General features: G+C 36.0%; 2 protein-coding genes across 4 annotated transcripts in view; one reads left to right on the top strand and one right to left on the bottom strand.

Moving 5' to 3' along the window:
- LOC114051990 (cytohesin-3-like) overlaps positions 1-6,428 on the top strand; it is a 54,307-nt gene extending 47,879 nt beyond the window's left edge. Inside the window, exons 10-13 of the mRNA XM_027874397.1 lie at positions 1,348-1,424; positions 1,556-1,627; positions 1,778-1,932; positions 2,225-6,428. Of these exons, the coding sequence (XP_027730198.1) occupies positions 1,348-1,424; positions 1,556-1,627; positions 1,778-1,932; positions 2,225-2,297 (377 nt within the window). The 3' untranslated portion in view covers positions 2,298-6,428. The remainder of the gene's footprint in view (positions 1-1,347; positions 1,425-1,555; positions 1,628-1,777; positions 1,933-2,224) is intronic.
- A 913-nt stretch (positions 6,429-7,341) lies between these two features.
- The window catches only part of USP42 (ubiquitin specific peptidase 42), a 58,290-nt gene continuing 50,269 nt past the window's right edge, over positions 7,342-15,362 (bottom strand). For all 3 annotated transcript variants that reach the window (XM_027874944.1, XM_027874945.1, XM_027874946.1), the window contains 4 exons: positions 12,977-13,311; positions 10,421-10,515; positions 9,607-9,651; positions 7,342-7,795 (listed from right to left, as the gene is read on the bottom strand). In XM_027874944.1, the coding sequence (XP_027730745.1) occupies positions 9,613-9,651; positions 10,421-10,515; positions 12,977-13,311 (469 nt within the window). In that variant the 3' untranslated portion in view covers positions 7,342-7,795; positions 9,607-9,612. The remainder of the gene's footprint in view (positions 7,796-9,606; positions 9,652-10,420; positions 10,516-12,976; positions 13,312-15,362) is intronic.

The raw sequence follows: 15,362 nt of genomic DNA, 5'->3' as shown, positions 1-15,362 counted from the left end.
ATCTCAACACTTGCTTCTGCTTGCTTCTTGACCATGTACCTCACCAACTCAGACTCATACATTAAAGCCATAGTCACCATGCAATGATTTGTGGCTTAAACCACTAAAAGGATACTGCCAATCTTAAATAACTATTCCTTCTGCCAAAACATGCATGTCAGAAGCAGTGGGATAAAGAGGTGGGAACACCCCAACTCCACTCCTTTGCAGATGTGGAAGGGCCACAGGTGTGGAACATTGTATATATTTTCAGACTTCTTTGATGTATTGCTGATTTTTTCCTCTTTTTTTCCTTTAAAAATATATTTTGCATTATGGGACAGCTCTCTTAGGGGGGGAAGGAATACTGGGAGAAATTCTGGTGATATAAAAAGAAAAGATATCAATAAAAATGTATTTTAAAAAAAGAAAGTGGGGACCAATTTGGCCATATCTGCCTTATGTTGATTAAAAGAGGTTTGGTGTTTTTTTTTTAAATTAAAAAAAACTTGATAAGTGAAATCAACAGATAAATTATATCCAGTTGTATATATACTGAGATTTAGTTAAATGATTTATTAAGTCTGATAATTCTGGATAAGGGGATAATTATTTCTTTTAATTTATTCAATTTTATTTTCAGGCCCACATTCTCTCCCTCCTGCCTTCTCTCTGCCACTCCCACCAAGAAAGCAAGAAAAACAAAACCTGTTACACACATGTACAGTCAAGCAAAACAAATTGTTCATGTCCAAAAAAAAAAAATTCTCAATCTGCATGTTGAATTATAGGGATAATTGTTAATGAACTATGCCAGTTCTGCTTAGAATATTTAGTAATGAGATAACATCCTAATATAACAAAATTAAAATCAATAAATCCAAGATGAGCAGGCAATGGCATCCTTTTACAGTTGTTTCAGTGTGAGAAAATGAAACCAAATCATGAAGATGGGATTTTTCCTAGAAAAGGATAAAAAAAAAAATTGTAAAGGATTAGCCACCCTAACCTCAGACAGGGCAGTCAGGAATGAAAAACAGTAGCTGAGACTTGAGAAAGATCCACTTCATGAGTCTTTACCAAGGTCAGAGTTCTGTTTGCTCTGAAACGTGACTCATGGTGGGGCCTTAGTTCTTCAGGCACAAACCTTTCTTTTTAGTATCTTTCCTGCTGTTAGGCTGTTCAAGTGCCTCTGCCCACTAAGACAGAGGTGGAGGTTAGATCAGTCTGATAGCATTTCTTAAGGTCAGTAACACTTGTAAAAACTCCAAATGCCATTGATGAGATTCTAGCACCAAATCAGTTTTATAAGCTAATGTTCTATTTGCTTGGTGGGCTGGACTCAGCTGACTCTTTATGTTTTTATAGGTGGGAGAGTGAAAACCTGGAAGAGACGGTGGTTCATCCTGACAGATAATTGCCTCTATTACTTTGAATATACAACAGTGAGTATGGTTTGAAGGCTGCTGAATTCTCTTTCCAACAGTAACAGTAATCCTTTCCATCACACTCAGCTTTGAATCTGTTCCCCAGTAGCCATTTCAAATGACTAACAAAATGCTGTTATATCTTGTAGGATAAAGAGCCCAGAGGAATTATCCCTTTGGAAAATCTTAGCATAAGAGAAGTGGAAGATCCCCGGAAACCTGTAAGACATCTCTTTTGGAAATTCTACCTTTAATGAACTAAATAATAAGCCAGCAAACTAAATAAACTTTGAAGCAAGCTTCTCAGCATGGTGAGATCCTGTGATTTATGAAGATATCTTTCTCTCCCTTTATCTTGTCTTTTTACCCAGAACTGTTTTGAGCTTTATAACCCAAGCCATAAAGGACAAGTGATAAAAGCCTGTAAAACAGAGGCTGATGGTAGAGTGGTGGAAGGGAACCACGTCGTATACAGAATATCTGCTCCAACCCCTGAAGAGAAGGAAGAGTGGATCAAATCAATCAAGTAAGTAATGGGCTTCAAATAAAAACCACAGTATGTCCAAAAGGTGCTTATTCCTCCATTTTCTGACACACGTATTTTAGGGAGTACGGACTGGGAGTAGAACAGTTGTCGTGTTTGACCCCTGACATCTTAACAACATTGATGGGCTTATATGTAGACTTCTCAAGAAGTCCATTTAATTTTTTAAAAACAATCTTCTTCTAGCCCAGCCTCCTATTGTAATGGGAAAGTAAATGAACTTTGTCAAACCATAACTGACCTGATAGATTTTTTTCCTCTTTCCCTTCACCAGAGCAAGTATCAGCAGGGATCCCTTTTACGATATGCTGGCAACAAGGAAGAGAAGAATTGCCAATAAAAAATAGCACTCTGCTGTTTGGGCAGTGATTCACCCAAGTTCCATATTAAGGGGAGCATGAAAACAAGAATATAAACAGGTAAAAGTAAAATAAAAAAAAACTAAGGAAAAAACTGATCAAACAACACTCTCACATCTACCATTGGAGTACAGATGATGCAGAAAACCTTTTGCAAGATACTCACCAGGAGACAAGTACTTTAAATAGAATACTGCAGACAACTTCCCAAGGATGAATGTATGGGAATTTAATTAACAGAAGACATGGAAGCCTTATGTATGCTTTGGATTTTGAATAACCTAGAGAAAATAATCAGGCTGATAGACGTGAAATATTTATCCCTTCCTGTTTATTGAGCATATTGCCCAGGATGGGAGATGTTAGAAAATACTGTTCTTATGATTTTTAGCCAGTATGAATTCTTTGTAATACAGCCACCAGAAACTGGTGCACAGTAGGATTCAGAACTTGTTTTCTCTATATGAAGACCTTCTTCATGCTAGTTGTACAACATATGACCATTAGCGGTAACGCAAATCATTCCAAATTCAATTGTTTGATAAAAAAAAAAGCCACCACTTTTTTATTTAGAACTTTTTTCCTCTGATATATAGGAATATAGCTTTTATATACCTTTTTATATTCTGAAATTATAATGAAATGAACTTTTTCTTTCTAACAATAGTATTTTTAGAATGGCAGCTATAAATTTAATTTAACTCCTGGGCACAAGTACAATGTGCACTGAAAATATGCAGCTCCCAAAGGTAAGGGCTTTGGAAAAGAAAAAAACTAGTTTAAGTGCTAGCTGTAGACAATTGAGGTAGTGTCAAGTCTATGCTTACTGCTGCCAGAGACAGAATTGGATGAGGTATAAGGTAAAAGGCAGCATTTTCCTTTTACCAAGATACTTAATTTGACAAGGACTAGATCCTGTGGGACATAGAAGAAAGAGGTATCCAGGAATCTTTTAAAGAATTTTTAGTATTTTATGAGGGGAAAGTCTTCCTTAATAGTGTCTAAATCTCTCAGATCACCAAAAAAAAAAAAAAAAAGAATTATTTGGCTTTAATTTGCCCCAGGAATTAAGCATTAAAATAGTAGTACACAACATAGAAGTGAGATAGAAAAGGGAACTTTTCCTTTCCAACCTTAGCTGAGAAGGTGCCTTAAACTTTTATGTGGCATTTTTTTGCCCCCAAGTGTTTTCTAAAAAAACAATTTATCATTGTTAAGGACATCTGCCCTGGGGTGTTGATACTGTAATTGCTGATTCTTCGAAGAGGGAAATCCTCCAAACAGAAACATGTTACACATGTATCTGACTGAACATAGGGAGCATGTTCTCTGCTATCTGCACTACGAAATCTTATGGTGAAACAGAGTATTGCTTTTATTCCTCAACTTTATAAGGATATGACCAAATTCCTTAATGAACTAGAAATAATTTGTGAACCCTCTTTCCTCTTGCAACACACCTTTAGGCATGTTTTGAGATATTTAATATTCCATCATATGAGGAACAAATCAAACTGTGGGGCAAATACATTCTTTTAGATTTTCTTAATTGCATGGCACTGAGGTTTGTTTTAAACAGTTCAGATCACAAATACATCACCTATATATTAATGGAAATTTGGAAGTTCCTTAATACAGAGAGTTTTAATACTTAATACTCAGCCTCATAATATAGCACAGATGATAGTCCCAGAAATATATTAGAGGCAATGGGGTGGATCTTTTTGGTGTAGGTATATTTTAGCCTGGAATCCCAAAGAAAATCTAGGAAATGTAAAATAAGTTACAAGGCTACAATGGTTCCAAGTTTAGGATTGGGTCAGTTAATAGATTTCTAATCCATTTTTATTTATTTCTATGACTATATACATTTAGATGCGGGACATAACATTCTCCTTTAGGAGTCCCTCTATGACTATGGCTGTGTTGATTTAGTATTACATGGCAAGACTGTTCTTGGTGTTATCTCCTCTTTCACAAGTGGAAATTAGAAACCAGGTATCTTCTCCAACCAGAAAACTCACTAAATTTGTCTCACCTGCACAGGCTATGTGATACAGGCACAGCACAAGGATACAGAATATATAGTGGTTTTAATTACTTCCTACTACAAAGTCTTCAGTCAGGGAAAACCTCAAATTTCCATTTCACTTTTTATGCCCTTGTTAAACTCAAAATGGTGGAATTATTTATTTAATCTCGATTTTAGTGATGCTAAGACTTGGTGATTGTGTGGAGGCACTGATCTAGGCCATTAAAAGGTAGAGATACAATATGGAACAGATGTCATCCAAAGGTATCTGAAATCACTATTGCTACTCATTTCTCAAATTGATTTTTTTCCTGGGCTTTTGGGCCTCTTACCATAATCATATAGTAAATTTTAAATTTTGGTTTTGAGAAAGGCAGTGGTACCTACCTCAGATATCCCTCATTAGTACACATGCCTCTTTGGGTTTCAGCTTTCCATGCAAGTCTCATGGAATACACCAGACCAAATGTTGCTAATGAAGATTGATTATAGAAACACTAATCAGCCTAGGATTGGGTGTTCTCATGCACAACAACAGTCTGTTGTTTAATGGTTCATTTTACTGAAAACTATGAGCACTTAATTCTCCATGTTTTCTCTCTCATTACTTCTTAGAACCATTCTTTTAAAAAAGTCCTTGGTGCACGGGTGGGCAGGTATCTTTCTGGTCTTGACCTCACAGCCATGTTGGTAAAGGAAGCATGAAGGAAATGCCTTATGAAAGTACATGTGTTCTTTTGCCATAGTAGTTTGTAAAAGAACTTTACCTATGTGGATGTTTACATGGGAAATTATAGTAACTTATATAACTAAAATTATGTTGTGATAGCAAAAAGTAGCAGACTTCTCTGCATTTAAAAAAATTCAAACAGTAGTTAGCTTATTTCTCTCCTTCATCCCACTTGCCTTTTGGAGTGTGGGCAGCAAGATCGTGTTGTACTTAGAATTTTTTAATTTGCCACCAAAGGTATTCGTTATTTTAAATTAATTTTAAACATTGTGACAGTATTAGCAGGGATGGAAATAAGGCCAACATTTCCACTAAGCCATCAATTAGGCTTCTCAAGGAGCAAAGCACCTCAGTGTCTATAGGGGAAAAGTAGCTGGAACCCTGGGCCAGATAAGGTATTGTTCACAGGAGGGTGAGGACCTCCAACCCCCCCCCTCCCCGCACTTGGAGCTCCTCTTGTAGGTTCTGGCTGGAGAGATCTTGTAAAACAAAACAGCGTTTTTCCCTGTGAGGTGCCATAACTAATTTTTGTTTTTTTGCCTGAGCCCAGGGAAGTAGTTAAGTTCCCTGCTTCCTCCATTCCAAGATTCAATCTTCCTCCTCTCCCAGTTGCTTTCAGGGCTTGCACTTTGCCCCAACTTCTGGCCAAAGACCGAAAACCTTCTTCAGGGACAATACGGAGGGTGGGGTAGTGTGTACACAACCAGGGACACTGACTCTAGGTAAGCTGCTTCTGCTGCACTTCTCATCCCTGTAATCTCCTCCCCCAACCAAGTTTGGCTGTGGTTATAAACAGATCTCAACCCAGGGAACAGTGTAATTCAGAAAGCTTTTCTCTTAAGCTCAGCTGGACTGACTACAGTGCAAAGTAACCTAGCTCTAGAGGCAAGTCAGCTCTCAAAGGTCACAAACTTTTTTGAGCAGTTTAATATGTGTGGTACCAAACTGGGTCAAAATAGAAGTAATTTATAGATGGAGCAGCATCTCATGCTTCATATAAAGCAATGCATATTTTTAAAGTTATAAATGCATATATCTAAATAGATATGCTTGCTGAGAAGTTAGGTCTGTTGTAGACCAGAAGCTAGTTATAATTTGTGAATTATCAGTTTCTTATATTTTCTTGGAAAACATTTCTATTTACAATTAAATATAAAGTTAATATGTAAATAATGTACAGATATGTATTGAGTTTTGAAGTGTTTGTTACTCAGTGTACAACCACAATTTGCATGAAGAAACATTCTGTATCTATTCATAATACTTTGCTGTAAAGTGGATAGGATCGTTGTATGGCTGTAAAACCCTATTGCAAATAATGTGTTCACTTAAAATAAAAGTCAAAAGTATTGTTAAACACAAGTGTCTAAGATCTGATTCTTTAGATGCAAAAGTAACAGGTAAGTCCATTGGAAAGCCCTTTAATCATTACTTGCACTGCAGCTGGCTCTCCTTTCCTAACTCTCACGAACTGAAGGTCCAACCCTGATATAGCAAATTAGCCTCCCCCCTCTAAAAAAAGATATCCTTCTCAAAGAATAAGTGTGTCACCCACTTGTTTACTTAAAATAGTGCAACTCGGAAGGAGTTAAGTTCGAATAAGCAAAGCTAGAAGAGCTAAAATAAAACACAAACAAGCTGTTTTGACTTTGCTGTATTTTATATACTATATAAATTTTACATGCTATATATTTACAGTGGGGCAAGTGCTTTTATAATCTTTAAAAAAACAAAGATCAAACTTTAGACATCTCTGAACAACACAGACTGTATAAACCATACAGATTATTCAGATAGATATAAACTGTATTAAATACAGTTTTCCCCACTCCATCTCCTGATGCAGGACCAGTGAATTATAAGTATATCACAGTTTGATAGCATTTCCATATTAAAAATAAAATCACAGTATGAATTTGTCTGTTAACTAGAAACTTTAAGGGACCAAACTGACAACTCAGACTCCAATATTGTATAGTCAAGACAAGTGACTGTATAAAAAAGTGTTTGTTATGTAATAAAAACATACTGTAAGTTTTACAAATAAAGTTTGGGTTATACATTCATAATGTAAATGCTCATCATAACTGGTAAATTGATTGGTGTGTTTCCACAAAGTTCAGAAACAGAACTTGTCTATAAAATACATCTTCAAATCTTGAATACAACTAAAATGTGAAGCAAATTAGTTTCTAGTATCAGACATCACAGAAAACAGAGAGCTCTCTCTCAAAATTCTAGGTAAGAGCTTGTGAATCTTTAAATAAGTCTTTAAATTAAATATACACAGTTTTTTTCTTTTTTTTTCTTCCCTTCCCACTTCCCTCCCACCCCCTCCTTTTTAAATAATTCCATGGTTTCCTGGCTTGGTCTTGCACCAGATGTCTAACTTGGAGTAACATTACATGAAATACAAGTAATCAACCTGAGTCTGTAATTAAGCAGCATTTGAGATGTTCTATTCCAGGGCATTATTTTCAATGTGATTATATACATGGTATTTTACAACGGTCAGCAGTTGTAGAAAGTTTTCATCCATTTGGATTAAGGGTAATTAAGAAAAAGTCTCAAGGTAAAAATTAAAAAAAAGTTCTTCCATGGTAAAATCCTGTACAGTATTTACTGAAGAAGCACCACTTATGGATTTGAACAGTTAATCATTTTCTATATTTATAAATATAATTTAAGCTGTGTTGGGGATGGCTTCAGTTGAACACTCTGAATCTGAAAGACAAGATATACTGTAGATATTAGTCATTCCAAAGACAGGAAGTTTTAGAAACATAGAGCTTAGTTGGCTTAGCATCAGCTCTCTCTCCTTAATACTACTGACTTATTCATGTAGTTTTTATATTAGAAAGATCCCAAAAGACTTGGAGGAAGCTTCCCTCATTGAAATATTTCACCCTTCTTGGTTGTGATAACAAAACACATGCCTAAGTTTTAGACAAAGAAAATGGGTGATCTGAATGGCCCTGACAGTAAACACTTTAGGGGGCAATCCACACTCTGCTTCTTAAGGTCTCTACTGGCAGACTGGCAAGTGTCTGCTGTCTTTTTGAGTAAGTGGAAACAATGCCACTTCCCTGTTATACCTGTGCTATTCCAACTTCCTTGTAAGAGACCCAAGCACTTTTACTCCCATTCAAGAGCCACCCTAAACTCAATCCCCAAACCCAGTTACAGCTAATGCTTACCAAGTTCTTTACACACATAATCCAATTTTATCCTCACATTAGCCCTGTGAGAGGAGTGCTACATATATTATCCCTGTTTTACAGATGAGGAAACAGGCTTTTGCCTCCCCAGCACTTAGCACAGCATCTGGCACATAGTTGGTGCTTAATAAATTTTTTATTTAAATTTGATTTTATATGATTCAGAGACTTTCCCAAGGTTACACAGGTTTTACCCAAGTAAAAGTTAGAAGTAGAATTTATCCCCAGCCCAAAGTCCAATACTCTATCCATTATGCCTCTCTGTTATGAAAATTTTTGAGGCATCTTTCAAATGTCTCAAAAGAATAAAACTTAATGTTTATGGATCTTTTCACTTAAAAAATACCCTAACTCCTTCCTGGGTCAGTGTTTGAAGTTTAATTTCCTAGTTATATTTAGATGTTTCTTTTTTTGGTCTAAATGTCAACTTCTAAGTGGGTCATCGTCATGAATGTTGATGAACTGCCTAGAATTCTAACATTCCTAATGTTTCTTCTGGAAGAAAAAAAGAACCAGAGAACCTCATTTTAAAATGTACTTTAATTCCAAAGGAACTCTTTGCTAACTATCATTCTACCCATCTGGCATATCTGGGTAAAAATCATTTTCATCTTTTATACCATCATCTCATTAGCTCAAAGTTTAAATTTTGGTTTATGTAATCTCTATCATCCTGGGAAACAGAAGTACCCATCCCTACACTAAAATCAAAGTCAAAATTAGAGTTGAAGATCTGAACATAAAACTGAGCTCTGCTGCCATCCAGTGCTTTTAGAAGACCTAACAGCTATCCTGGGGATGGGAGTAGGGGAACAAATATGAGATGCAACCATTTGGTCTCTGGCTGAGAAGTGCTAGCCTAGATGTGTCAGGTTTTTACAAGGATCCTGCCCATGTGTTTGTCAAGTGATTCAGTTCTCTGAAAGACAGTTTTCCTCTGTGACTGCCAATGTCCAATTCTTGAAAATTCAGTGGAAAATAAAAGCATGAACTAGTTTCTACTCATTGCCTTTTTCTGGCCTCAGAAGGTTTAGTAACCTTGTAAAATGGATAAAATTCTCTGCCAGTTATATGCAGCTAAAAAAGCAGCCCCTCAGACCCAATTTTTGACAGCCCATATGCATCTTTTCTAGGGTAGTAATAGCATAATAGCACATGTAAGTAATGTATATATAAATAAAATCAATACTACCACCTGAGCTACCTGTCATCTTTAGAGTCACAGTGAAATAACTCCAATTATCGCCGTCCTCATTATAGTTCTATCCTTATTAACTTCAAGACAAATAGCCATATACAAATATGAAAACAGCTTACCGGTAACTAGTGTATTTTTTCTTTTGAGGATGAGTTTTCATTCACCTAGGGAAAAAGTAGGGGGTAGGAAACATTTTTATAATTTAGTTTTATGAAGTCTTAGTCACCCATGCTACACATTTATGTGCAGTGATAACATTTTCAATCAACCACCTAGCTTAATATTAGCTGCCATAAATAAACCCTTTAAGATTTTAAACAAGTAATTACTGACAATTAGTAATCTATTTTATAAAACAATTCATTTATTTCTTCTTTCAAAAAACCACAAAGACTAAAAATCAAAACTTTCGCTTGATAGTTTAGTGGCTTTGGAACCAAAATTTGATTGCCCCCAAGGAAGAAATCAAGCACAGAATACACATTTAAAATAACAAATGGCAATAAATTGTAATAATACAAATCCCAGGTTAAAAGTCATTAGAGAATCAGTTTAACGTAGTCAGAGAATGATTCAAAGGAGAAAGGCAAAAATGGTCCATGTACCAGGATGAAGGGCTTTAAAAGTATGAAAGATAGATAATGAGAAAGAGAAGGTCCATCCTCAGCACAAAGAAAAATCTTTGTCACAGCAAGGTCAAATTGGCACCCCTTCCCTTCCCCAGTCTGAACAGGACCAGGAAAGGGGCACTGGTGTCTCAGTCTGGGTTCCTACCGAAAGCTCTTGGTTACAAACCAATCACCAGTTGCAATCAGATTAAGGATAACATAAGATAAACAATTTAGAAGAAATGCAAAAAAAAATTCTTTTAAAATGCTCTGATCCATGCTACTAAATAAAAAACAAAATATTTTTGTTAGTATTTCAACATACTTTCCATCTAGATTCATCTGTACTTGTAGAACTGTCATCCAACTGTTTACTGGAAACCTTCTGACTGTAGTCCTTATGAGAGGGGAGGTCTTTAGCTGAAACATGAACATTTTTACATTGATGTAGAATTCCTTTAAGTCAGTGACATGATAAGCAGATGAACAAACTCATCTCCCTGTTTCCTGTTAATACTGGCATACTAAATTGTGGGCACGAAAGGAATCAAATGAGTTCCCTGATCACTAACATTTTACATTTTAATATAAACTCAACAATTTGTTTTTAAAAGAAGAAAACTTGCTTCAGCCTTCATTTTTCAGCTAGAGATTTTGATCTGCCATATGCTCTCCATAAACTCCTCTGTAATAATCCTCTTGAATATTGCCAGGCATGTTCCTAGGAAAAGTTACAGTGAATTTTCTGTATATTACATAAATGTAACGGGCTTGTTTGTTTGGTTTTTTTTTGTTACCACCCTTTGTATTGTATTACTCAGTCATCAAATCTTCCTAACTGGACTGCTAATCCTCCTCTTTGAGAACAGGGAAATATGTCTTCTATTTATTTTGTAACAGTCCCCTTTCCCCCAGCTTTCCCTCTCCCTCCTCAGCCCCGCCCCTCCAGCACACAAAGCACACAGCACAGTAACATATCATCCATCTGTAGCACAGCTGAAAACAGAAAGAAAGCAAAAAAGCTCTTGAGCAGCCAAAATAGATATCACAAAGTTCATGCATCTTGCTCATGGAGAGGTACCTCAGGCCCACACTTGAGCCTATTTATTGTCAAATTACATATACTGAAATTCTAACAAGCTCCGTTATATGGTTTCTAAGCCACCACAGAATAGAAGCAGCAACTTAAAGGGGGTAAAGTGGGTGTTACAGGTAGACATATTGACAATATCGAAAAGTGGGAGCTAATAGCATGGGGAAAAGGAAAAAATATAACAAGCAGATACAGTAAATCAAAAAGCACAGCAATCTGGGCCCATTAATATAGCAGCAAATAGCCCTATACACCTCAACAGGCCCTGGTGGCATCACTGGAGCACACCACAGTATAATTAATATAATGTTCCTAATGATAAACCATTGTCACCAAGAAATGGTTTAAACACTGGTTACTCTGCTTTGGCAGCAGTGATGAGTTGGCTTGCAAGCCAGGAAGATCTAGGTTCACGTGTCATCTCTGACTCATGTTGGCTGAGTGGCCCTGAGCAAGTGCCATTAACCTTCTAGGGCTCCAGGTGACTCTAAAGGCCATATGTTGTTGCAGAGAAGGTGCCAAGCAGCTTTAGTGGAGCAAGCTTCCACCCTGAGGAGTTCTCTACACCAATGAAATCACAGATCTAATTCCTACCCTTACACTCTGTTTAAGGTGGGAAGGAAGCATATAATTAATATACTTTAGAAAAAGAGTTCTTCACCTTTTTGTGTGTCATGGGCCCCTAGGGCAGTCTATTGAGGCCTCTGGATGCCTTCCAAGAATAATTTTTTAAAATTCATAAATGAAGGGAATGATAAATTTCAGATAGAAATTAATGAAACTAAAGATGTAATTTTTCCTATCAAAGGTTACAGATCTCCTGAAATCTATAGACCCCAGGTTAAGAACTCCTACTATAGAAGAACTTCCATAAATAATGACTAAAATTTTGAAAATCTTTGATACTTTAAAGGGGTCTGCAGACCTTCAGCTATCTAGAAATATCTTTTATTGAGAATTATTCAATCCCTGAAGGTTTTGTATAGCTGAGGTTTTGCTACACACAGATTTTCAATAAATGCTGCTTGTTTAAGAGTGAAAAGTAACCATACACAGCAAGTATTATATTGTACAACTCAGCAACAAACAGGTTAAAATCACAAAAGAAGAATCTCTTCCATGGAAAACAAATTTAGTGTGGCAAAAAGGCCAGAGAGATAAACTAGGCCACTCCAACAATGGGCATATAAGACCTAATTGATTAAGGAACCCGAGGCCATAATTCTTGGTTCAAACCCCAAAGCAGTGATCTACCAAAGATATAAAGTCCAAAGAGTAACAGGTACAATAATAGTTCCAGTAATCAGGAAGAAAAAAAAACATACAGAACACTGATCACAGGCTTAAAGCAATTTTTAAAAGGCCAATAGCATTGTCAAATCATTCTGTCTTTCCCCTCTCTACCCACCCCCCTCTCCCCGTGACTTTGTTGAACACACATGCTCACATGACAGCTATACATAGGCATTAATATAATGATGTGCTCCTTTACAGCTAAGTTATAATCTAAGGAAACGTTGCTCCGAAGAACTCTGTTTTATTTCAATGGTTATTCATTTAACACTACTGCTATAGCACCAGGAATAGTTAAAGAAAGCACAGGAATGACTGGAGAAGGGGAAAAGACTTCTAATAGCCCACATTATTAAAAGTAACTATTTAGTTTTTCTAGATCTATGAAATGTCAAGTCATACAATACCTAACACGAGCACTTTCTAAATAGCTATAGACTTTTCTTTAATTTAAAATAAAATTCTTCATTCTTAACTCCTAATGTTTCCCCTTACCCTGGCCATACTCAGCTGGGTGACATTTATGATCCTGGCTTTCCATTCTTAAGTGTTTGGTTTTCTCAGGGTGATCATCATCTTCCTCATGAGAAAGTTTATTAGATTTCTGGTAGTCCTCAGATGGCAAGCCATCTTTGATGGGAGATTTGTCCTTTTTCTCCCAGGTTTTGTTATCAGTCTCAGAGCAGGAAGCCTTGAGTACATGAAGATCTGAATGTTCAATATAGTCCTCTGATTTTTTTGCATGTTTCTTCTTTTTCTTCTTCTTCTTTTTGTGTTTGCGAAGGTCAGCTTTGGAGTTGGCTACTGAAAGATCCAAATCCTGATGATGCCTGCAGGAATTAAAAGTCACAGTGAAAAAAATCACTTCAAAAGAACATGATGTATTGAGGGTGCTATGCCATATTAGGGACACTAGCTAAATATGGTGGGTAGAATTCCAATTGTATTAAGTGTGCTTTCATAACGATAACTTAAGAGCTAATTGGGATAGATAAGTTGGTCTGCTAGGTACACCAGATGCAACTACCAATAAAATCATATTCTCCTTAATCTTGGTTGCTATGTTATATGCATAACAAAATGCACTCCACCAAAGGTTTTGATGCTTTATCCTGAAACTAATGGCTACAGAAGACAGGACTGAAGGCTGCTTTGCCCTAATGCTTCAGGTATATCCAAAGGCATTATTACTTTCTTTAACACTACCATGTTCTTCCATCTATCTGCCATTATTTGTGATTATTTCTTTATAAAGTTTCAAGTTTAAAAGACAATGTTAAGTCAAAAATGAAGCAACTCTTTTGCTCTCTCATCCATTTAACAAAATGCATGAAAAGGTCATTTTACACTTTCAAGAACTGTACACAACTAATGAGCTATTTTTTTTAAAGCCTCACATTCCTCAATTAGATGTCTCAAATTGAGAGAGAGAGAAAAAGTAAACAAAAGGCCAAGGAAACAAATGACATCTCAGATCACAGTTTTGAACCACTAAACAAATGTCAAAGATACATCATGTGCCTTCCAAAAAAAGAACATGTTTGCTAAAATGTAGGTTCCAAGACCTCTCTCCTAGTTACTAAACATTTAATTTTTGGATAAATTTGAAGAAAAGAAAAACAGGAACCCTTGGGAAAGAAAATATTCACTTAACATACCCACAGCTGAGAATAAGGACTTCAATGCTATTATTCCAGTTTCTGTATAAAAGTTCCAATTTTTCGAAGTAACCTGAACATTTACTTTCAGTGGAGTTGTAAAATATCAATTAAATCAAATAGCCTATGAGATTTCTGGAAGGTGTTTTAGCCTTCTCTGAAAGTAAGACAGCAATATTATTTGAAAAAATAAGGTTGTCAAGTTCAAAGACTATCACAACATCAAATTTTGTTTTGTATAGTTTAAAAGTTTGGGATTTCATGAAAATATACAAACATCAAATTAGGTGAATGTGGCAGATTCTTTCACTTTTTGTTAGGTCAGAAGAGGATGACTGACTCCAAACTAATTAATAAACTTCGTTTAAAGAAAACTCATAGAAATGCAAATTACAACAACTATGAGATATGACATCACATCTATCAGATTGGCTAACATGACAAAACAGGAAAATGATAAATGCTGGAGAAGATGTGAGAAAATTGGAACACTAATGCATTCTTGGTGGTGTTGTGAACTGATCCAACCATTCTGGAGAACAATTTGGAATTATGCCCAAAGGGCTATAAAACTGCATACCCTTCAATCTAACAATATCAGTACTAGGTCTATATCCCAAAGAGATCATAAAAATGGGAAAAAGACCCACATATACAAAACTATTTATAGCAGCAATTTCTGTGGTGGCCAAGAATTGGAAATTGAGGATGCCCATCAATTGGGGAATGGCTGAACAAGTTGTAGTATATGAATGTAATGTAATGCTATTGTTCCATAAGAAATGGTGAGCAGGCGGATTTCAGAAAGACCTGCATGAACTGATGCTGAGTGAAGTGAGCAGAACCAGGAGAACACTACATAGTAACAGTAACAAGCAACACTGTGCAATGACCAACACTGTTAAAACTTAGCTCTTCTGAGCTAATGATCTAAGACAATTCCAAAAGACTCATGATAGAAAATGCTATCCACAACCAGAGAAAGAGTTTGAATGTAGATCGAAGCATACTATTTGCTCTTTTCTTTAGTTGTTTTTTGTTTTTTTCTTTCTCATGGTTTTTCCTTTTGTTCTGATTCTTCTTTCACAATATGACTAATGCGGAAATATGTTTAATATGATCATACGTGTATAGCCTATATCAGATTGCATGCCATCTTGGGGAGGAGGGAAAATTTTTAAACTCAAAATCTTACAAAAGTAAATGTTGAAAACTAAAAATAA

This window comes from Vombatus ursinus, unplaced genomic scaffold, assembly GCF_900497805.2.
Source record: "Vombatus ursinus unplaced genomic scaffold, bare-nosed wombat genome assembly UNPS02014807.1, whole genome shotgun sequence".
Taxonomy (NCBI): domain Eukaryota; kingdom Metazoa; phylum Chordata; class Mammalia; order Diprotodontia; family Vombatidae; genus Vombatus; species Vombatus ursinus.
The sequence above is the reverse complement of the archived record's forward strand: the minus strand, read 5'-3'. Positions and strand labels throughout refer to the sequence as shown.